This window comes from Ovis aries, chromosome 3 (genome assembly GCF_016772045.2).
Source record: "Ovis aries strain OAR_USU_Benz2616 breed Rambouillet chromosome 3, ARS-UI_Ramb_v3.0, whole genome shotgun sequence".
NCBI classification, from domain to species: domain Eukaryota; kingdom Metazoa; phylum Chordata; class Mammalia; order Artiodactyla; family Bovidae; genus Ovis; species Ovis aries.
In genome coordinates, this window is record NC_056056.1 from 203,346,394 (window position 1) to 203,370,480 (window position 24,087).

The following is a 24,087-nucleotide window of genomic DNA, read 5'->3' on the forward strand; positions in this document are numbered from 1 at the left end:
AATTCTGTCAGTTTATGTGTCATTGTTGCGAATGTATCCAGTGAAAAGAATACTCTTCTGTTCAGATCTATCAGCAGTTGCCTGTTGTTTCTCTTACTTATCTAGCCAATAAAAAAAAAAAAAATATTTTTTTAAGGTATCACTGAGTAGTAGTAATGTTGTAGTGAAATTGGTTCAGTTACTCATAGGACCACAACAAAGGTGTATCCCTTTATTAAAGCATAGTATAGTAGCATCAAATGCATTATAATATTTATTCCCTTAATTCAGAAATTCTCCTGCTGGGGATAATTCTATGTGAATTCAGCCAACGGAAAAGGACTGTTTTCTATAGTGGCGGGAATTTAAAAACAATTTCTAATGATAGGAAAATGATTTAATAAAATAACTGAGCTTATGTAGCTGTTAAAAATTATGATCATAAACTGATGTAAAAATGTAGCCCAAAGTTGGCTCAGGTGGGAAAAAAATATTAAAATGGTGTTTTATTGTGTGATGAGAACTACATAAAAAGTAAATCTCTGAAAAAAAGATTGAAAGGGTTTACATTCAAAATATAAAAATTATTGATAAGATGGTATTATAAGAATACTTTATTCTTCTAACTTTCAAGTTTTTAAAAAAATATAAATGACATGTATTGAGTAGTAGCTATGAGGATCTCTGTCTGGACCGCAGGAGATGTGAAGATCTTTGACACAGAGAATGCAGTTTGGTTGGGGAGATCAGCTTTGTGCACAGGGAAAGTTAAGCTCTGGTTCTTGAAGTATCTGTCCCCAGAATAGCAGGTATTACACAATGATGTAAATATATATAATGCACTGATCTGAACATTTAAAAATGGTTAAAATGGTAAACTTGTTACATGTATTTTGTGTGTGCTTAGTTGCTCAGTTGTGTTCAACTCTTCACGAACCTTTGGATTGTAGCCTGCCAGGCTCCTCGTCCATGAGATTTCTTTTCAAGCAAGAATACTGGGGTGGGTAGCCATTTCTTCCTCCAGAGGATCGTCCTGATCCAGGGCTTAAACCCTGGTCTCCTGCATTGCAGGCAGATTCTTTACCCGCTGAGCTATAAGGGAAGGCCCCAAAACAGAATCTAGTTGCTTAAAGTGTGTGTTAGTTGCTGAGTTGTGTCCAACTCTTTCTGACCCCAAGGACTGTAGCCCACCAGGCTCCTCTGTCCATGGGATTTCCCAGGCAAGAATACTGGAGTGGGTAGCCATTCCCTTCTCTGGGGATCTTCCTGACCCAGGGGTTGAACCTGGATCTCTGCATTGCCAGCAGATTCTTTACCATCTGAGCCACCAGAGCCATAATTTAAAAAAAAAAAAAAAAAAAGCAAGTGTTTCCATGTCAGAATGCTAGATTATTGCTCCAGTAAGGCAAATCTTAGAAAAATATGCCTTTATGTAGATACAGATAAAACTGAATCAATGATATCACCTTTCATTTAGAAAGTGTCTTTTAAAAGACCAGTATTTTTTTCTTCCTATTTAGTGATTGTTTTTAACATATGTATTAACCGAATAGTCAGTGTGCTTTAACAGATGTGTAGTGATGTTACTAGCACCCATTTCAAGTGAAAGAAAGTGAAAGTCTCTCAGTCATGTCTGACTCTTTGCAACTCCATGGACTGTTCAGTCCATTGAGTTTTCCAGACCAGGATACTGGAGTGGGTAACTTATCCCTTCTCCAGTGGATCTTCCCGAACCAGGAATCAAATTAAGGTCTCCTCCATTGCAGGCCGATTCTCTACCAGCTGAGCTCTCAGGGAAGCCCACCCAGATCAAGACATGCAGTATTGTCATTAAGAATAGTTCCCTGTGTCTTGGCGCCCAGTTCTCTTCCTGGAGTAGTTTCCATCTCCATGGTTTAGCTTTACTTATTTTTCAACGTAATTTACATAAGGAATCATGATGTATGTACTCTGTGTCTGGATTCTCTTGCTTACTGTAATATTTTGAGATTCATTCTTATAGTGAGTGGAGTGCCGCAGTCTGTGGTTTTCTTTTTATTGCTGTATAGTGTGTTTCATTGTATCAATACAAATAAGCCACAGTTTTATTATTCTTGTGTTCAGGGACATTTTAACTGTTTGCAGTTTTTGTTACTAAGAGTGAAACTGCAGTGAACTGTGAATTCAATAAATCTTGAATTTATATACAAGATTTTTCTTGTGATTTAATGTAGATTTTACATGCATGCATGCATGCCTCAGTCATGTCTGACTCTTTGCGACCCCTTGAATTGTGTAGCCTGCTAGGTTCCTCTCTCTGGGATTCTTCAGGCAAGAATACTGGAGTGGGTTGCCATGCCCTCCTCCAGGGAACTTACTGACCCAGGGATCAGACCTACATCTCTTATGCCTCCTGCATTGGCAGACAGGTTCTTAACCACTAATTCCACCTGGGAAGCTCAGATTTTACAGTGGAGGCAAATGAAATACACAGTCTGAATTTCTCTGCTTGACCTTCTCAAGATGTGTTTTCATTTGAGCCTGTGTTACCTCCCCATCATCTCATTTTGTACTTCTTCCAGTCTGAATGTGTTTTCAAAGTGGTCTCACCATATTTTTACATTTTAAAAAATTTTTGAGGAGAGCTTTTGTTTGTGTAGATTATGTTTATCTATGTTTACTGTGGTAGGATTTGAAACTAAGAACTTTAAAAAATACTTGTTAAAAATAATAATAAAGCATTACATGTTCTCAAGTTAAAACTCTTAAGAAAATTGATGGTATTTTCTAAAGCAAAATAATTTTAGTGAGAAATATAGCATTGTTTTTACATTTTTAAAAATGTTTTGAGTGTTGAGCTGGATTCTCTTGTCTACTTACGCATTTAGTCTGTTGTAGTATGTAGCTTCATTGAACTGTATGAAGAATTTTGGCCTCAAAGATACGTAGTTGGAAACTGGAGGCTATAATTAAATAGCCTTTTCAAATAAGTTATGTATATGCATATTGAACTCTACACCAAACCTTGACATATGATAGTTTTCTATAGTGTTAGTTGCACTGTGGAACTTGAAACCATATCAGTTCACTTTTCATAGTCTCTTATATTGAAATCCATTAATTATTTTGTACCATGAATGGATATTTTATCCATGCACTATTTTATAACCTTATGTGTCTCGGTCATTTGGAAATACTAGAATTCCATTCAGAAATTCCCAGATCATCAGGTTTTGATGCATTTTATTATACAGTAGCAAAACAATCACATTAATATTACCACCAATCTCATCATAAGAATTTTTAAGTACTAGGAATCCGTCAAGCTAACAGTGTTGGATACAGGTCTTCTAAAATTACAATTTCTGAAAAAAAGTTCCATTGTTGTATAATTTGCCACAAAAGTACGTTATGATTTGCTATTGTTTGAATCACTGGTTCATTTTTTAAAAACTTCCCACAAAATACCCAAGAGCAAATATCAATAGTTTATCTGCCATTTGTTCTTTCATATTAAAAGGGTGTCACGTTTTGGGTTGCATTTACAGCTCAGTGTTTTTCCCTTTGGAAACCTTGATATGCAGCCTGAGCTTTGTACATGTTTTCCATTTTGTCAAATAGTATGGAGGAGATGTGTACTCAGAGAATTGACTTTAATGTAATTAGTATTTTTTACTGATTCATCAAGAACATTCGTGAATGACACTGCCCCACCGCAACCCCCATGCCCCACCGCCGTGTGTATGTATGGTATATGACTATGTAGAATGCTACTGATACAGTTTGGGGCCCTTGCCCTGAGTCTGCTAAGGTGCCAAGAGTTTTACCTTCCGTGGCATCAATGCACATGTAGTGAGAAAGGCAAGTGATACGTTAGTATTGTAAAATACTGTCTGTCAGTTCCCTGGAAGGAGGTCGCAGGTCAGGAACCCCCAGGGTTCGTAGATCATTCTTTGAGAACCTCAGGGCTGGAAAAGTTATGAATTCTAAGATAACTTTAAAATATTTGAAGGTGGATGATTATAATGGTAATTCCTGGGTTATGTGTGAGATTATAACAAATTGCAAATTCAGTACTCCTACTTAAATTATAATATATAAGAAAACTTTCTGCCTTATAGTTGTGTAAGTTAGTGAATCTCAGTGAAGTAGTATAAAAATTATATCTTTTCCGATTCAGTAAGATAATTTGTAGGTTTTTATCTATTATAAAATGTTTTGTATATGTTAATCATTAAATGGGCTTCACTCAGGTGTAAATGTCAGTACCTCTGTGTGACTATGATTGTGTTTTTCATTCCCCTCCCCCTATTCATTTGAAGAACCCCCAACATGTTCTCCTCAGCAGTTTACTTGTTTCACGGGAGAAATTGACTGTATCCCTGTGGCTTGGCGGTGTGATGGGTTTACTGAATGTGAAGACCACAGTGATGAACTCAATTGTCCTGTGTGCTCAGAGTCCCAGTTCCAGTGCGCCAGCGGACAGTGTATCGATGGTGCCCTGCGGTGCAACGGAGATGCGAACTGCCAGGATAAGTCAGATGAGAAGAACTGTGAAGGTATCCTCAATTCCTAGGCCTGGTTACAGATTTCCTTTCTCAATTAAGTTGTTCGAAATTCAGACTTTTGCTTTGGCTCATTCAGTGGTAGATTTGGGGTTTTTCAAGTGTGTTTGACTTTATTATTTCTAAACATAGTAGCATGTTCTAAATTGTCTTAATTCACTTAATGTGTGTAAGATCTATACACATTAATAAGCTTTGAAGTTGAGAAATGACACCAAAAGATTAGCCCTTCAGTATGTAAAAATGGTCCTTGTTTGCAGTGAGCTCTGAATGGGGCATCCCTGGTAGCTCAGCTGGTAAAGAACCCGCCAATGCAGGAGACTTGGGTTTGATCCCTGGGTCAGGAAGATCCCCTGGAGAAGGGAATAGCTACCCACTCCAGTATTCTTGCCTGGAGAATTCCGTGGACAGAGGAGCCTGGTGGGGTACAGTCTATGGGGTCACAAAAAGCTGGACATGACTGAATGACTAAGCACACACACGACGCACTTATTAACAACATAAAGTAGTTTCATGTTTTCTTCTCATCCACTAACTTTTAACAGAGTGTAAAACAACCACAACAAAAATATTCTCTGGAAATTTTTAGTGTCTAGAAATGCATGTAGAATTCTTTTAATTCTTAACAGAATTGTTAGTGAAAGATGGAATTTAATATAAAGGACAAAATAGGAAGTTTCCTGCTAAATTGCTTTTTCTTCTCTTTTCTATCTCTCAGTTGAAATCCCCAGAGAATTATTTGTAAGTTTTCTCTAAAAGTCTGATTTTTCACGTGTGCCTGGAAAGCTCTCTTTGACTTCTGCCAGATTTTACACAATAGCAAAACTAAGAAAACTATTTACATTTTTTTCCCCACAGTACTCTGTTTAATTGATCAGTTCCGCTGTGCCAATGGTCAATGCATTGGAAAACACAAAAAATGTGATCATAATTTGGATTGCAGTGACAAATCAGATGAACTGGATTGTTGTAAGTATGATGAAAACCTTGTGTTACTCTTCAGGTAGAATTTTCTTTTTTAAAATAACTTTATTAGTCTTGAAAGTGTGAAAGTGAAGCTTGCTCAGTTATGCCCGACTCTTGGTAACCCTGTGTATTATACAGTCCGTGGAATTCTTCAGGCCAGAATACTGGAGTGGGTAGCCTTTCCCTTCTCCAGGGGATCTTCCTGACCCAGGAATCGAACCCAGGTCTCCCACATTGCAGGTGGATAAGGGAGAATTTTTAATGTTCTTTTCCTTTTCATTATGTGTGAGGTTCACTTATGACCAGTGCTTTCTTCTTAAGAAGGAAGTTATTGATATTAGTTATTTGTACCTGAGATTTCTTACATTTTACATTTAATAATTTCTTAAAGATAGTTTTCTTATGTTCAAAAATCTTCACAGAAACATTTAGCAAAGCATCAGAAAGGAATATTGTTTTGTGAAAACTAAGGTTAGGAAATTCTCAGTTTCAATATGTGGAAATTAGTGGTCTAAACTTAAGAGTTTCTGAACATTTGTTGTTTAGTTACTAAGTCATATCTGACTTTTTTGCAACTCCATGGACTGTAGCCCACCAGGCTTCTCATTACATGAGCTTTCCCTGGCAGGAATACTGGAGTGGGTTGCCATTTCCTTCTCCAGAGGATCTTCCCAACCCAAGAACTGAACCCGCGTCTCCTGCATTGGCAGGTGGGTTCTTTACCACTGAGCTACCTGGGAAGCCCCTTCTGCATGTTAACACATGTTTAAAATTTCCCATTTTTTTTTCTTGCATAATTTTCTACCAGTCTCTCAGTGACTTTAAGAGCTTCCTTAAAACACAGCCTGAGAATACTTAAGCCACCACATATATATATTCCTGAGCCTAGAGACCTTAGGCTAAATAGCCTGTTGTTTCTTTAAGGTACACAGCTACTGCCTAACGTTCTAAGGTGAAATGTATCCAAATATTCCATTTGTCAAGTATTGACAGATGGCATTCAGCACAAGCCAGGTCTCCCCTGTCAAAATTGATTTTCTGGAATTTAGACAGAGCTCATTTTAAAACTCTCTTGACTGTGACAAAGACTTCAAGCTGGTGTTTTTACAAAATTCAAATGGGATCTTCACTGAGACTACTGGGATCTGTTTCCGTTTATTCAGCAGACCTTGCTGAGTACTTGCTATGTGGTGAGGGTACATTGCACCTGTGCGAGGTTCCTTGAGAGTTCTCTGTGGCCAGAGGAGGGTAGGAAGAGGGATGTTCAAGCCAGGCAGATGGATTTGAATTCTAACTCCACCAGTAAATTATTTGCTCTTGTTAGATCTCAATTTCTCCATCTTTAAAATGAAGATAATATTTAGTATGGTGATTGTGAGAGGATTAAATGATTTAATCTATATGAAACAGCTTAAATCAGAGTAGGTGTTATTGATAAAGGAGTGTGATGAGTAATGATAAATGCGCTATAATAGAGATCTGTACAAGGAGTAGGACAAAGAAGAGAATGGTCAGATCTTTAGAAATGAAGATGGGATTCAGCAAGGAAAACATCTTAGAAAAATGCGGCAAGGTTGGCTGGGTGTTGATCAGTGAATAGCCTTACTTGTGCAGTTAAGTGGAGAGATTGCATTCTAGGTAGAGGGACTCTCTTGTCCTGCCCAAAACCAGAGTGAAATGGGCACTTTTGAGAAATAACCTGTAAATTGGACTGCCGAAATATAGGCTTCTGTCTTGAGGTGTGTCGGCAGAAGCTGATATATGTAAAGGTGAGATCACAAAGGACTTTGCTTTTCCTCTAAAGAGTCTGTAGACAGTATTCCAGAATAATGTTGTTGCTATTGTGTTAGTCACTCAGTCGTGTCCAACTCTTTGCGACTCCATGGATGGTAGCCTGCCAGGCTCCTCTGTCCATGGGATTCTCCAGGCAAGAATACTGGAGTGGGTTGCTATTCCCTTCTCCAGGGGATCTTCCCAACCCAGGGACTGAACCTGGGTGTCCCGCATTGCAGGCAGATTCTTTACCCTCTGAGCCACCAGGGAACCCCCCCAGAAGGATGAAGAACCATTAAAAACCTGAAGTGAAGGACTGGCATGGCTATGTAATTGTGAAAGTAGTAAAGTAGATGGATTGGAGGTGATAAGATGATAGGCAAAGAAATCTGTTAGCTTGGGTGCTTTCAAATGTTTTGACCACATGGAGAAGAATACAAAGATGTGGATGTACACGTAAAGAAATGAGAGTCATGCAACAGTATTTACCTGTATTGTGTAGAATGCATTCTGAGGTTTTCTGTTTCAGAATGCTGGTTTCAACACATTAAATTGTTTTTACCAACTAAAGACTTGCAGCCTGTACCTTTAAAATGTTTCAGAGACTTGTAGTTCAGCAGAAAATGGTAGGTGTCTAAATCAAGGGAAGCACCACTGATGGAGAGGAGGGAGCGGATAGATTTCAAAGTTATTTTGAAGTAGAATGAAAAGGTTTTAGTAACCCAGCTTAGAGGTGATAAGTTTAGGTTGAATTAGCAGGTAACCTCATTGAATGACTGCACTCATAAATGAGACTATATGGCAGAGACTAAAAAGACAGTGGATATCATGTTCAGCTGATGTAGGTTTTTAATTATCTTCTTATATAAATTTAAATGCTTATAATTTGCCACTGATGCCGTTATTTATTCATGATCTGCTTTGTCCCTGGAATCTAGAAAATGTTGACAAATGGTGGTGACTGTGAGTTCAGTTTGGATTACGTGGTATTGAAGCTGCCCCCTTGGGTGTCCCATTGAAGCTATTCAGAAAGCTGTTAATAACTCTGTGAGTCTGTAGCTCGAGAGAGAGATGGGCTTTTTGGTTTTTTCTTGATAATTATAGCTGAGGCAGTTGATGAAATCTCTGAGGGAGAGGAAGCAGAGGAGGAAAATGCTGCTGCTAAGTCGCTTCAGTCGTGTCTGACTCTGTGTGACCCCATAGACGGCAGTCCACTAGGCTCCCCTGTCCCTGGGATTCTCCAGGCAAGAATACTGGAGTGGGTTGCCATTTCCTTCTCCAATGCATGAAAGTGAAAAGTGAAAGTGAAGTTGCTCAGTAGTGCCAAACTCTTAGCGAACCCGTGGACTGCAGCCTACCAGGCTCCTCCATCCATGGGATTTTCCAGGCAAGAGTACTGGAGTGGGGTGCCATTGCCTTCTCCAGAGGAGGAAAATAGCAGGAGGTCAACAGAACTCTAGGAAGCACCTGTACTTGAGGGAGACGGAAGAGAATGAAGCCAACAAGAGGAAACATAACAAATAATTGGACCTGGTAAAACTAAGAGAATGGTGTCCTGGAAGGGGAAAGGATCCGACATTTTTGAGGGGAAAACGAGCCAGCAGTACTGAATGTATAGAGTTGTGAGTGAGATGAAGAGTGTATTGACTATGGCATATAGGAGAACTTTAACCTTTACCAGACTAGTTTCATTGTAATAGTAAGGACAGAAGTCTACTTTCGATGAGTTAAAATGTGACCCAGAGACAAAAAATTGAAGACAGTGAGTGTAAACTATTCTTTCTTGAAAGTTGGTGTTAGAAGGAATGCCAAAGCAGGGGGGAGGTAGGGAATGAGAAAGATGGGCTGGTTGCCTATGGGCTCAGAGCCCATAGGTGGTATAATATGTGACCCACAGCCCCTCCATGGTATGTAACTTGGTAATGTAATTTTCTTTCAATTATTAGATTTAATCATGAGTTTAGCTCATCTTATAGGAGGATGGGAGGTTTTTAGGTGAGGTGGAACAAAAGGAAAGTTTTAAGAGATACGCAGTTGTGAAATACAGTCTGACTATTCACAATGGAAGGATTTTCCTTCTCAGTAGAAGAGTAATGTTCTGCATTTGGTGAGCCCTTGTACTGTATTTTTCCCCCTCTCTCATGTTGATGCCCTGTTTTAAAGTCTCAGATAGCTCTGGGATCCCATGAAGGTTGCTGACATGGTCCTCTCATGCTCCGACTTTTCTCTGTGAGCCCTCAGCTACTCTGGTACCAGAGACCTTATGTTCCTTGCCCTCAGGCAACTAGACTCACCCTTAAGGCAGCAGCATTTTGGGCCTGAGAGCTGATGCTCATCGGTAGCTTCAAATTTCTCTTCACCAGGCATAAATGTCACTTTTCAGATCTAAGATCAAGCTCAGAGCTGATTTTGGCTTCTTTACCATTCCAGGTAAAACGTTTGGCCCTAAAATTTTCTTAGACATCTTCAAATAATATTGATTTTTATGATATACAGAATGAAGTAGGATAGATTTTGTCTATATATGTGTTTTTAAACTTCTTAATGGTGTTTTAATCTATAATTCACTTAACATTTTTGTTACCAATTTACAGTTATACTTTCCAGTGTATTGTCCTGTGTCTGTTTTCACCTAGGAGTCTCGTTTTGATTCCTAACAGTGACATTTATCTGTCTACGTATCCATGGGGCATGGTGTGTATGTATTCATAAAAAGGAAAAATGCGTATGGGTTGTCTTTGTTAGGCTCAAATTCTGCTTGCACACCCTCTTTCCATTACTGTTTTGAACCTACAGTTGCTTTTCCATTATGTAACTGGACTGCATTCCCATTTTAGATCCAACTGAGGAGCCAGCACCACAGGCCACCAATACAGTGGGTTCTGTTATTGGAGTAATTGTTACCATCTTTGTGTCTGGAACCATATACTTCATCTGCCAGAGGATGTTGTGTCCACGGATGAAGGGCGATGGGGAAACCATGACTAATGACTATGTGGTTCATGGACCAGCTTCCGTGCCCCTTGGTTACGTGCCACACCCCAGTTCTTTGTCGGGATCTCTTCCAGGTGAGCCAGGACTGACCCATTGAGAATCAAGTCTTGGCAAGATTGCCAAGCTTCCGTTATGGAAACAGAATACTGCCTACAGTCTACTTCAATGTAGACTATTTTGGGTTTAAACAGTTACAAGGACAAATGTTCGCTTACTTTTAGTACCTTCTTTTTACACGGAAGACCTTAGGTATGGTTTGATAGAAATTGGCAAAGGATACGAAGCGAATACATGCACATACAAGCATCTATATTAATATATCATACAGTTATTACATGTATACTTCATTTCTGGGCTTCCCAGGTGGCGCTGGTGGTAAAGAACCTGCCTGCCAATGCAGGAGATGCAGGAGACACGGGTTCCATCCCTAGGTCGGGACCATCTAGAGGAGACCATGGCAGTGCACGCCAGTATTCCTGGTTGGAAAAGTCCATGGACAGAGGAACCTGGTGGGCTACAGTCCATGGGGTCACAGAGAGACTGAAGTGACTTAGCATGCATGCACTCTGCATTTCTAGATGTGCTCTACTAAAGTTAATCAACTGGCCGTTTGTTGAAAAGAGTTATAAACCACAGTTCATTTGGTTCACTACCAAGAGACCTGTACTACGGAGCCCAGGAATTAGAGGAGGCCAAAAAACAGATGAGGTTTCCTTTTCAGCAGATTTAGAAATGCCTGATTGATAGCAGGGAGGAATACATCGTCTTATGTTTTCTCCTAACTTAGATGAAGACAGTGGGAGGAGGGTTTATTCAAGCATGGCCAGGGTGCCAGATGTTCTGTCCTTGGGGAAGACTGCATTCCTCTAGGAAAGTACAGCTTTCTTTTCAGTGTCTTTTGGTACCCTTAATGAAAAGAAGCCTTTCTTGTAATGAATATGGAGAAAGAGATACCAGGCCAAAAACCCTGTGAAAATAACTTAACTCTGGTTGTTAGCTGTAAGGAAATAGATGATTTTTAAATTGTTAATAGATTCCCTGTTGCCATACCTAGTTTGTTAAAGGTGGAATTTGGGAAGTCACTTGTGAAAAATAGGATTTCTTCTTTAGCATTGTGGTTGTGATTACAACAACATTTGCATCTAGTAGATAAAGAAATAATTTCCCATACATTGAATTTATGCTCTTAACAATGGGTTTATTTTTCTTTTGAGCAGACCGATTGCTTTGTCTAGCCTGCTTTGCACTTTTGCTCTTCACAGTTCTGTTTTTTCTCAGGTCCTCTAAGAGACTGAAAACCTCTCGTCTTGAAGAGCTCTGCTTCCACTCTGGCGAGTAGGAAGGGCCAGGAGCTATTCTTGGCCTTGTGTTATAGGCCAGCTCTCAATGGAAGTCCCCACTTCTAGAGAACATTTGTTTGCCTTTTCCATTAAGTGTTTTCAGTGATTATTGGGAAAAGAGGGCATACTGTTGTTTGAAAATGGAGCTATTTGACTATTGATATTTGTAATTCTAGGACTAAATAAAATGATTTCATGCCTTCTTATAGACTGCACTCAACTTCAGTATTTATCCTTCATTTTAGGAATGTCTCGTGGTAAATCAATGATCAGTTCCCTCAGTATCATGGGGGGGAGCAGTGGACCCCCTTATGACCGAGCCCACGTCACAGGAGCGTCGTCAAGTAGTTCATCAAGCACCAAAGGCACTTACTTCCCTGCAGTAAGCAGCCTGTTTTCCTCTGTTCACTTTGAATGCTGAGATAAATAAGATCTTAGATGTTTAACTTATTTATTAAATATGGGTACTTAGCGATGGTAGTGTAAAAAGGTTTTAATATAGAATTTAGACATACAAGGCCCAAAGGATTTACCACCACCATGTGAGCACTTAGAATGTGCTCAATTTAATGACTGTGTAGCAACCAGCATATTTGAAAGTATTGGACATTAATCTCATATACCAGGTGAAAGTAGAACTGTTGAGTAGTACCTCCTGAGAGGCTAAGGACCGTCATTCTGTGACCTCCCAAAAGAAGGAAGAACATGTGGTATTTCTCCTAAGTAAGTAATCTTTCTCTAAACATTTATAGTTTTAAAAATCAGAACCGAGTTGTGCTACACTTAAACCAGTAACTTGTAGGTTGCAGGTTTCCTTCTCATCACCTTGTGTTATTTACCCTAATGAAATTGTGTCTTGAGGGGTGGAGAGCCACAGTCCTAAAGTACTGTTTTAGGTTAATTCTTTGAAAAAGAGGAAGTGAAGAGGAATATGAACAGAGATGAAAGAAGAGAAGTTGAGAAAAGGCTAATAGTCTCTGTCTGGATAGACTATTCTTATTTCAATCCTTTGGTTTTCTTTCCTTTTTAGATTTTGAACCCTCCGCCATCCCCAGCCACAGAGCGATCACATTACACCATGGAATTCGGTTATTCTTCAAACAGCCCTTCCACTCACAGGTCCTACAGGTAATACACATCCTCCTCCAGTGTCAGTCCACATATTTATTAGAAGGAAGTGCTTGAGTTGTGAGTTTGCTGTGGCCCTGGCTGAGTAGATGATGGTCACCAAGAGAGAACAGGCATCTTGTCTGGGTAATGCTGGTATTGCCTCTACCGCAAACCTTTTTCTTTCAGGGCATTAGACTTCCATTAATTAACGTATCATTGCTGCACAATATTATGTAAGTTGCAGTTGTGTAGTGATTCACAATTTCTAGAGGTTGTTTTGTTCCATCTGTAGTTATTACAGAATATTGGCTATAGTTCTGTGTTGTACAGTATATCCGTATAGCTTATTTTACACCTAATAGTTCATACCTCATTCCCCTGTCCTTTGATTTCTCCTTCCCACTTCCCTCTTCCCAGTGGTGATCACTAGTTTGTTCTCTATGTCTGTGGGCCTGCTTCTTTTTTTATTATTTTCACCGGTTTCTTGTATTTTTTTGGATTCCACGTATAATTGATATCACACAGAATATGTCTTTCTCTGTCTGAGTTATTTTACTTAGTGAATATCCTCCAAGTCCATCTGTGTTGTTGCAAATGGCAAAATTGCACTCTTTCTCATGGCTGAGTGTAGTCCATTGTGTGTGTGTGTATGTGTGTATACACACACTACATCTTCTTTATTCATGTGTTGATGGACACTTACGCTGTGTCCATATCTTGGCAACTACAGATAATACTGCTGGAAATATTGGGGGGTGTGTATCTTTTCAAATTAGTGTTTGCAGTTTTCTGGATATATACCCCAGAGTGGAACTGTCAGGTCATATGATAGTTCTGTTTCAGTTTTTTGAGAAACAATGGCTACACCAGTTTGCATTCCCACTAACTGTGTAAAAGGATTCCCTTTTCTCCACATCCTGCCAGCACTTGTTATTTGTGTTCTTTTTGGTGATAGTTGTTCTGACTCGTGTGAGGTGATAACTCACTGTGGTTTTGATTTGCACTTTGCTGATAAATAGCCGCATCAAGCATCTTTTCATGTGCCTGTTGGCCATCTGCATTTCCTCTTTGGAAAAATGTCTGTTCAGGCCTTCAGGGAACTGTACATTTTTTAAAAAGAGCAGCAATTTTTTTTTGTGGCTGGCTTTTGTAGTATTAAGATAGAGCCTCCAGGCTTTGGCAGTATTCTAAGGAAAAGTTACCCCCAAAGTGACTTGATTTCAGAATATGTTACTGCTGAGGTTAGGTTTGATTGATCATCTCGGTGGAATGTTGGGATAAGACGAAGGTCCGGAGAGTTAGGAGAGCTCTAAAATAGCAGAAGTATTAAGGGCACAGAATTTGAGAGAAGCTGAAAGAAGCTTAAGTTTAGCTCTTGCTTACATATGTTGTCATTACAATCTGGAGTGAAAGCTTTCTCATACAGTTGCATGGAATAAATCATGACTCATTAAAATAAACTGCAATGTGTTTGTAAGCCAGAAAAGGGGAGATCCTATGCCTCTGTGCTGATTTGTGACTCTGTGGAGCAGAGTGGACAGGATCAGTCCTAGTGTGTCATCCTTACTCTTACTCTTACTAGACAAGCCAACAGAAAGTCAAAAACTTACATTCTCTTCAGACACTTAGTGCCCGTGCTTATTGGCATCACCCGTTATCTTCTCAATAAGGTGTTTCCTGGCATTCCAATCGATTGCCCTGATGTATATATAACCTTATAGATGTGTAGAAATGAAGTGGAAACTGTTTATACCGTATTTCATGGATAAGATAGCTTTGACTCCGAACTGATTGATTTTGTTTTACTTAAAGAGTTGCTTTCCCTACCCCAGATTTGTTCTAAAAAGTCAAAATAGAAAGGCAGAAACCTGAAAATTGAAAAAACAAAAGGAAAGAGCTAAAATTTTACTTTTACACAATTTCTTTAAATTAAACACTGTTTGATTCAGGTAGACATAATTGCATCAAAAACAGTTCTTTTTTATGAAAACTGTTTTGTTCTGTATTGGACCAGCTGATTAACAGTTTTACGCTGATTGTGTCGGTGCACAGCAGTGTGACTTGGCCATGCAAACACCTGTTTCCATTCTCCCCCAAACTTCCCTCCCAGCCAGGCTGCCACGTAACATTGAGCAGAGTTCTCTGGGCTGTACAGGAGGCTCTTGGTTAACCATTTTAAAGATATCAGTGTGTACATGTCCTTCCCAAATTCTGCATCTATACATTCCTCCCATGGTCCATGTTGTGTTTCTCCAGCCGCCTACCTCCGCCAGCAGCGCTAAGTTTGTTCTTTGTGTCTGTCTGTCTGTCTGTCTATCTCTGAAGAACAGTTCTTATTTAACTGTTTCCCACATCTCAAATTAAGCCCAGTTTATTTCTTCAGTGTGAAACTTTTTATCATTTAAATTTTCTTGAGGGTTGGGGAAAAGTTGCAAAAGTTAATACATTTTGTTAATCTATTTCATTTCTCTCCTCTGGTGTTTTGTTTTTTCCTCCTCTCCTGTGGAAATGGAAGTATTGGGCCTTTTAAATGTTGAGCCAAGAAATTTCACCAAGGCTCACCACCTGATTGGACAGAAAGATAAGACATAAAAAATACTGTGACATCATGTCAATACTGGTAGTAAAAGTGCTTGAGAACCTGCTTAGCAGGTCGTGTAACTTCTGGTCTTTTATAGCCATTTCTTTTGATATGGAGGGCTTGCCTCGAATGGCATGTATCCTGAGGTGTGTTACCCGGCACATCGTCAGATGTTTTATAAATTGTTGCTTCAGTTTTACACTTGCTCTTGCCCCACTGTTGCAGTCATTTTATTTGATGAGAAAGCATATGAATAAATCCTGACTGGGATAAATATGAAATAAGATCAGCTTTACTATACTTAGACTATAAAGTGGTATAAGAAGTTATAGTAGAAAAGATGGAAAAATCAACACTTTTTAAGTCAGCTCTTAATTTTACTAGTACATTTCTCTTTCCAGTGTGCCTTTTTCTTTAGTTAGCCATGCTACAGACTTAACAGTTATAGATTGGTTGAAAAGATAGCTTAAAGGGTGTACAGAAATAAATTAGGTCTGTGAAATATGTTTTGGAAAACTCACTGGTTCTGTATGGATTCCTAGAATTTGTCATTTTGGTGTTCAGTTAGAGCTGCTCTTATGACAACATGCTTGTCTACATACAGTATAGGAAATTGATACTCCTTTCCCCAAATCATGGTAATTTCTCTGTACTGATAGTATTAATAATGGGATAGATATGTTCCTTAGGCTGTCTACCAAAATTCAGCCTGGCTTGTACAGTATTTGTACAAGAGAGAATGAAGTAAAGAGAGTAATGAAGTCTTCGGTCATCATTAAATTATTCATCAGGTAAATCATAGAGCGTTTGAGGAATGTTCAGGGAATGCTCACATGTTTGAGTAATGTAAAATCATAAAGACACATTCTCACAGATCATGGAAAGGCAGAAATTGATGTCCACTATACAGACTAAATCCCAGGGTGGGCTGCCGTCTCTGGGGTTGCACAGAGACGGACACAACTGAAGCGACTTAGCAGCAGCAGCATGCAGACTAAATGCAAAATGAGAGATTTTTTCCAAAGATGACAATTAAATACAACTTTGGGTGGTTCCTTTTTATTGATACAATGTTACTTAAAGATGTTTTTTAGTCACTAAATCTAGCCTGACTCTTTATGGTCCCATGGACTGCAGTCTGCCAGGCTCCTCTGTCCATGGGGTTTCCCACACAGGAATACTAGAGTGGGTTACTATTTTCTCCTCCAGGGGATCTTCCAAACCCAGGGATCGAACTCACATCTCCTGCATTGCAGGCAGATTCTTTACTGTGGCGCCACCAGGGAAGCCCAACTTAAATACGTAAGCACACATCCAGAGGTTAGGATGAGTTCATCATTCACAAGATAATGCTGTCTTCCTCCTTCAGCCTGCCTTTGAAAATTGCCTCTTGGTTGGTGCCAGTTTAAATTGTCATAGTTGATTGTCTTCCAAGTCAGGTTTACATTTAATGCCTTTGTATTTGGATAGAGAAACCACTCTTCTATAAACTAATTCATCTTCTCCTGGTTTCTTCCCTGTATCAGCTACAGGCCGTACAGCTACCGGCACTTTGCACCCCCCACCACGCCCTGCAGCACAGACGTGTGTGACAGTGACTATGCTCCTAGCCGAAGGATGACCTCAGTGGTGACAGCCAAGGGCTACACTAGTGACTTGAACTATGACTCAGAGCCTGTGCCCCCACCTCCTACGCCCCGAAGCCAGTACTTGTCAGCAGAAGAGAACTATGAAAGCTGCCCACCTTCTCCTTACACAGAGAGGAGCTACTCTCATCACCTCTACCCACCACCACCCTCTCCCTGTACAGACTCCTCCTGAGGAGGGGCCCTCCTCCTCTGACTGCCTCCAACACAAAAGTGTAAATACGAATTTGGTTGAGATCTGGAGGGGGGGGAGGGAGCTATTATTGAAGGATGAGGCAGACCGTGTACAGTTAAAATTATAAATGGGGTAGGGAAAACTGGAGATATTTGTACAGAAGGAAAAGATATTTATATATTTTCTTAAAATAGCAGATTTGCTGCTTGTGCCATAAAAATTTGTATAAATAATAAATTTGTACTAAAAGTTTTATTTTTGCAAACTAAATACACAGAGCATGCCTTAAACCCAGTGAAGTGACTGAGTACAAAGGAAACAGGAATTTTAAAAACGGCATCACTGACCAGGAATGTCTGGGGTTTTATTGATACCAAAAATTAAAAAAAAAAAAAAAAAAAAGCAAAGAAATTAAAGTCCATCTCAGCAGCAAACCGTATATACTCGGAAGGAGCCCAGTGGCCTTCATGTTAACTACCATTTGAATCCCAACAAGTTTAAGAAACGAAAGGCAAAAGAAAAGAATACTAATTTTGGATAAAAGGCTTTGTTTTCTCTAGGGGTCCAATAATTTTAGCGAGGAAGATAGATATTTCTAAAAATTCATTCGGGGTGCTGCTGTTGTGGGAGAGATGAGCTGTCTGGTATGGCTATGGGGCCGTTTTGTTTGCAGGCCTTCTGTCCCTATCTTAAAAGTCACCCCTCTGTCATACATCAGTTTATTTCCTGGGTGATTTCACCTTGCTTCCTCCCTTAGCAGCATTATATTTTGCCAAGATACCATAATTTATTCACCATAAAATCTGGGGATTGATTAAATAGAATTTGCTAAATAAAAGTTTTGTTTTAATATTTCTACTAACTCCTTTCCCCAGTCAGCTTAGCTCTTCAATTGGACTGCTGTGTCTGCATAAGGATCAAAGGTTAGACAAGTTACGGTTCCTCTTTATTCCAAGATTGTTTTAATGCTCAATACAGTGTCTTTTTACAGCACATATAGAAAGTGTTTAAGAGTTACAAATTTAGCCATTAAGTTTTTGTTGTAAATTAATCATATATCCTTGCAGTACTTTCAGCATATAATATCACAGTATGAAATCATTTTTATATATATTTTTTTCCTAGTAAGACATTTAAATATGTTCCGGTTAGAGACAATCTATTTTAAAAGAGGATTTTTTTTGTTATCGTTAGGTTTTCCCTTTATTAGTTGTTGGTGACATTTTCATGTTCTTTAGGCTGATTTTTCTCAGAATGATCTCTACACACATAACCTCTTTCTAATGTGTGGCGTGAGTTGAATACAGTATCTTTCTGTTAACCTAATGTGAATATTAGATTGTTTTCAAATTATCCATGAATTACTCTTATAATCACCTCTTATATATTTTTTGTGTCTTCTCTCTTACTCCATTATGGATTAAGGTGATTTAACAAATTTAACGATATGGCTTACATGAGAAGGAAAACTGAACTTTTCAGCTGTCAGAACTTGAGAAGAGGGGGATAATGGAAGGCTCTTCCGTGCTCTGCCTGCCCCGTGTGGCACTGGGGCCGCTGCTGCTTCAGCTGTCAGGGCTGACCCGTGAAACCACGCTGGCACTGCTCTGCCACCTTGTCAGAAGTCAGTTTCCTGCTTTTTCACATGTTTCCAGCATTTCTCTGCTAAAGTTGAATGTGTTTTTAAACTAATGTATTTTTACCTTAACAGATGTTGGTCAGTTACTTAATGAATGATGATTTTGTTGTTTTGTTTTAATTCTGTTTTGCTGAGGCCACCCTGTCTAGATTTCAGGGCCCAAGAGAAAACAATGGAAGAAAGGATTTATAATTTTGGTGGAGGTGAACTAACTTTTTAAGCAATTAAAAATACCTAAGTAATCTTCTTAAAAAATTAAAAAATGCTGTTTCAGAATATCACGTCAGTTATTGGGGTACCTTATATGAATCTGGTGCATTTGATTTTGCGTATAAATAAATGGTAATCCATCAGTGTCTTGCATTTCAGTCAGACGAGCGTTAACTCTTCCTGTTGACGAAACAAAGTGCTCAAGTTCTAACAGAATGGAAATTGAAATTGCATTCTGTGACACACAGAGGCACTTGATACTCACATGAAGATGGAAAGGTTAGCAATAACTGGGTATCAATTAAAATATGAGAATTCTTGATGTTTACATTTTTTAATGTGCATCTTTATCTGGTGGGCTTCCCATGTGGAAACTTGCACTGTAATGAACTAAGAAGAATATTGCCTTGTTATATCTCAGTTCAAGTGCTTGTACTGCGATGGCAATGGCCTCTTCTTGCAAAATACTAATTTGTGTGCCAATTTGTTTGAAATTATTTGAAGGCAGTTCAGCTTAGTCTCAGAATCCTCTTTCTCAATGTTTTGAGATGGAGTCTTAACATTTTGGGGAATATTTGAAAGGTACAGTTTGAGAAAATTGTCAAAATTCAGGATGGATTTATTGGTCCTCAGGTTATATGGACAGTTAAGCTTTAAAGTAGACCATCTTGTTTATGAAACACAAGATCTTTAATTGGAAGATAAAAAATTAACATAAGCACAAATCGGGGGAAAAAGAAAACAATTTTGAATTTTTGAATTTGGATTATTGCTAGATGCATTAGCCATGCTGAGGGGCAATGAATAAAATTTCATTATATTCCTTAAATATAGTAGTATTTTTTGTGATTGTGTATCTTGAAGTGTGCCCACTTAGTGATGTGATTAAAATGACCTGAGAATTGGACTTTAGCATAGCATACTTTCTGTGCACTACAGTAAGCTTTTCTTCACTAAAGTGGTCTTTCATTCTTCTAAATTTTTATAACCTTGAACTTGGCTCCTGCAGAGCTTTGGTTTTTTGAACCCTGGCCCAAAGAATTTTGCTGTTTATATCAGATAATGGCATATTCACAATTAACAAAAAAACAATTAAGGCGTAGAATTTTCTCAATACTGATTTTTATTTCAGGAAATTTTATTATGCATCTGATACTTGCTGTAAATCTAGCATATCATGAGATATTACGTTTAGCAGAAAATTATCATTATTTTAATTTTAATACAAAAATACTCTGATGTACCACCAAAAGATATCTGACCCTTTAGTCAGTTTGAGAACAGCTGTTCTGAAGGACTCATATTTAGAAATGAAGATTTTACAGTACATTTTTATCTAATATAGACCATTAATTGGGATGGCGCTTTGAGCAGAGGATTGACTTTGTTCATCATTTTAAAATATTCCAAAGTTAATAATTTATATAAGACCAGTTCACTTGATACTAAGATCTAGAAATAGCCACTGTCTGCATTAGATTACAGTCAGTTTGGCAGGATAATTTTTTTGTTTGGTTTTGCTATAGAGGCTCATTAATGAGGAATTCTGCCAGTAGGTTTAGTAGCTGTGTCTTATCTAACCTATTAATGAACTGTGTATATTTATGTGACACGACATCAATAATCATAGTATAGAGACTATTTTGGGTACAGGAAAGGCTTGCCTTCAGCAAACAAGCCTGGCTCTCTGTGATAGGTCTGTTGCTGCTGTTTTGTGCCTAGACTAGATTCTTAAAAAGTATAGTTTTAAAAATTGCTTAATCTCTTGCAGGGGAAAACTTGTTAGTTCATTGATTTTGCATGTCATAAAAGCAGCATGATGGTTATTACTATTACACATCTAACAAGATTCAGAAAAAAAAAAAAAACAAAAACCTTGGCCGTTTCATACCTCCCAAGTATGTCGTACTTTCAGTATGTGTAGTACTTCATTCTGAATAATGACATGAGTAGTATGCCTGGAGTGTGGATATGAATGTGAGATTATCAGATGGCTGACAAATGTTTGAGCATCAATAAATGAGACTACAGACTAAGTGTAGACATGGACCAAGTCTTAAAGAAGTTCATAATCAAGCACTGTTTAATATATATTCTCAGAATTCTTAAACTCAAGAGATTTAATTTTGTTTGGTACTCCTTTCCTTATTTCACACCTTAAGTGAACCCAGAGAAATAACAGATGATTTTACAAAGTACTGTAGCATATGTGTAGTTTCCAACTTTTGGAATTGCATCATTTTACAATGGGCTCAAACTTTAGCTTTGGAAATTCTCAAAAGTTTGAAAGGATTTTGGACCCTAACACATAACATGATTTTAAAATTGTGAATCCATATACTTGAGACATTTGGCTGGATTCTGCCTCTTTTTCAACTAATTCTGTACCTGAATGGAGAGGGAGGGAGAGTCTTCAGTTTATCTAGATGATTTAGAATGAAATTACTGACCTCATCCTTCTTAAGGTAAACTTTATTGTTCCTTTTTCTTTTTTTATAAGCCATTCTTAAACCATTCTTAAGTTACTGCTGAAAGAAAATCATCATGACTTTGCAGATACAATTATAAAGAAAGTGATGTCTTATACTCAGAAGTGGAAATAACTTTTAATTTTCCCATTACTTCGGGTTTGTCCAAAAGTTAACACCAAAGAATTATACAGTCTGCTTTGCTTAACTGTCCATTCTTTAAGAAATAATTTTGTAAACATCACATATAAGCAGGGCAGGGGTATAGATATATAGAAAGATATATATATATATATATATAGAGAGAGAGAGAGAGAGAGAGATCTCTATTGTATCTCACTAAATATTAATGCCTAAGTAAGAATATGAAAAGGAAAATAAAACAAGTCTGATTAAGGTTACATGAAATTGAGTAGGATTAATTGAGAACATTTTAATGAGAGTAAAGAGGATACTGAGATGCTTAAGCTGGACTAGCCTTATTTGCAAGTGAAGGATCTGGTGCTGCTTTCAGATGTTTTATCCTCTGTGTTTTTAAAATTTTTAAGCTTTAATCTTCGTCATTGTCTTAAAGTCAGCTGGTGTTTCTTGTTCATGGACTTTGGTACGATGGTGCTTTGCAAGGATGTAATTATATTTTAATGACCAACATTTGGTCAGCCCTTGTCCACTATTCACGTCCCCCTTTTTGTAAAATAAGTGCTTTAATTTTAAACTGTATAAAAAATACCTTGTATAAATCCCCCTTTTGATTATTACAATAAGTTGAGTTGTAACAAATGAAATGTTGATTTTTATAATAAAACAGTGGAAAATAAAAGTGTCATTTCTTTTCAGCAAGAAATTAAAACGGTTGTGCTTTGCTATGATAAATGAATGCTGTGTTTCACACACAACAGAACTCACCTTTACTATTTGCATTTCAAATAAAATAAACAACTTTGGAAGAGAGGTTTGAGCAAGGCTTTGCTTTGTGCAGTGTTGACAATACCTGTGACTGGGAACAAAATAAGGAAGATTTGAGTCGGCTTATCCTCTGCACAGCAAAGCCAATCTACTGACACCAGGTTGTGATAAAGGAAAGCACAGCATTCATTTGGAGGACGCCAAGCAAAAAGAATGGGAAGTTTGTGCTCAAAGACCCAAACTCCCTAGTGGCTTTCAGGAAAGGTTTTTTAAAGGCAACATTTGGGATAAAAACTGCAAAGGACTTGACCTTGTTCTGATTCTGTTCAGTTCAGTCGTTCACTCGTGTCCGACTCTTTGCGACCCCTTGGACTTCAGCATGCTGGGCCTCCCTGTCCCATCACCCACTCTTGGAGCTTACTCAAACTCATGTCCATTGACTTGGTGATGCCATCCAACCATCTCATCCTCTGTCATCCCCTTCTCCTCCCACCTTCAGTCTTTCCTAGCATCAGGGTCTTTTCATATGAGACAGGTCTTCACATCAGGTGGCCAAAGTATTGGAGTTTCAGCTTCAGCATCTTCCAATGAATAATCAGGACTGATTTCCTTTAGGATGGGCTAGATGGATCTCCTTGCAGTCCAAGGGACTCTCAAGAGTCTTCTCCAACACCACAGTTCAAAAGCATCAATTCTTCGGTGCTCAGCTTTCTTTATAGTCCAACTCTCACATCCATACATGACTACTGGAAAGACCATAGCTTTGACTAGATGGACCTTTGTTGACAAAGTAATGTCTCTGATCTCTGCTTTTTAATATGCTGTCTAGGTTGGTCATAACTTTTCTTCCAAGGAGCAAGCATCTTTAATTTCATGGCTGGAGTCACCATCTGCAGTGATTTTGGAGCCCAAGAAAATAAAGTCTGACACTGTTTCCACTGTTTCCCCATCTATTTGCCGTAAAGTGATGGGACCAGATGCCATGATCTTAATTTTTTGAATGTTGAGCTTTAAGCCAACTTTTTCACTTTTCTCCTTTCACTTTCATCAAGAGGCTCTTTAGTGTTTCTTTGCTTTCTGCTGTAAGGGTGGTGTTATCTGCATGTCTGAGGTTATTGATACTTCTCCCAGCAATCTTGATTCCAGCTTGTGCTTCATCCAGCCCGCCATTTTGCATGATGTACTCTGCATATAAATTAAATAAGCAGGGTGACAATATACAACCTTGATATACTCCTTTCCCAATTTGGAACCAGTCTGTTATTCCGTGTCTAGTTCTAATTGCTTCCTGACCTGCATACATATTTCTCAAGAGGCAGGTCAGGTGGTCTGTATTCCCATCTCTTTAAGAATTTTTCACAGTTTGTTGTGATCCACACAGTCAAGGGCTTTGGTATAGTCGATAAAGCCAAAGTATATGTTTTTCTGGAACTCTCTTGCTTTTTTGATTATCCAGCAAATGTTGGCAGTTTGATCTCTGGTTTCTCTGCCTTTTCTAAAACCAGCTTGAACATCTGGAAGTTCATGGTTGACATACTGTTGAGGCTGGCTTGGAGAATTTTGAGCATTACTAGCGCGTGAGATGAGTGCAATTGTGCGGTAGTTTGAGCATTCTTTGACATTGCTTTTCTTTGGGATTGGAATGAAAACTGACCTTTTCCAGTCCTGTGGCCCCACCCATCAACAGGAAATTGGATTAAAGATGTACTGAGCATGGCCCCACCCATCAGAACAAGACCCAGTTTCCTCCTCAGTC

The 24,087-nt window shown here is 38.6% G+C and overlaps 1 protein-coding gene across 3 annotated transcripts in view; it reads left to right on the forward strand.

Annotated features, from left to right (window-relative positions):
• Window positions 1-22,245, forward strand: part of LRP6 (LDL receptor related protein 6) — a 175,393-nt gene extending 153,148 nt beyond the window's left edge. For 2 of the 3 annotated variants that reach the window (XM_042247517.2, XM_004006855.5), the window contains exons 18-23: window positions 4,281-4,517; window positions 5,382-5,492; window positions 10,100-10,330; window positions 11,842-11,978; window positions 12,627-12,724; window positions 16,814-22,245. In XM_042247517.2, the coding sequence (XP_042103451.1) occupies window positions 4,281-4,517; window positions 5,382-5,492; window positions 10,100-10,330; window positions 11,842-11,978; window positions 12,627-12,724; window positions 16,814-17,108 (1,109 nt within the window). In that variant the 3' untranslated portion in view covers window positions 17,109-22,245. The remainder of the gene's footprint in view (window positions 1-4,280; window positions 4,518-5,381; window positions 5,493-10,099; window positions 10,331-11,841; window positions 11,979-12,626; window positions 12,725-16,813) is intronic. The other variant, XM_004006856.5, reaches the window with a different exon arrangement.
• Window positions 22,246-24,087: the final 1,842 nt, after the last annotated feature.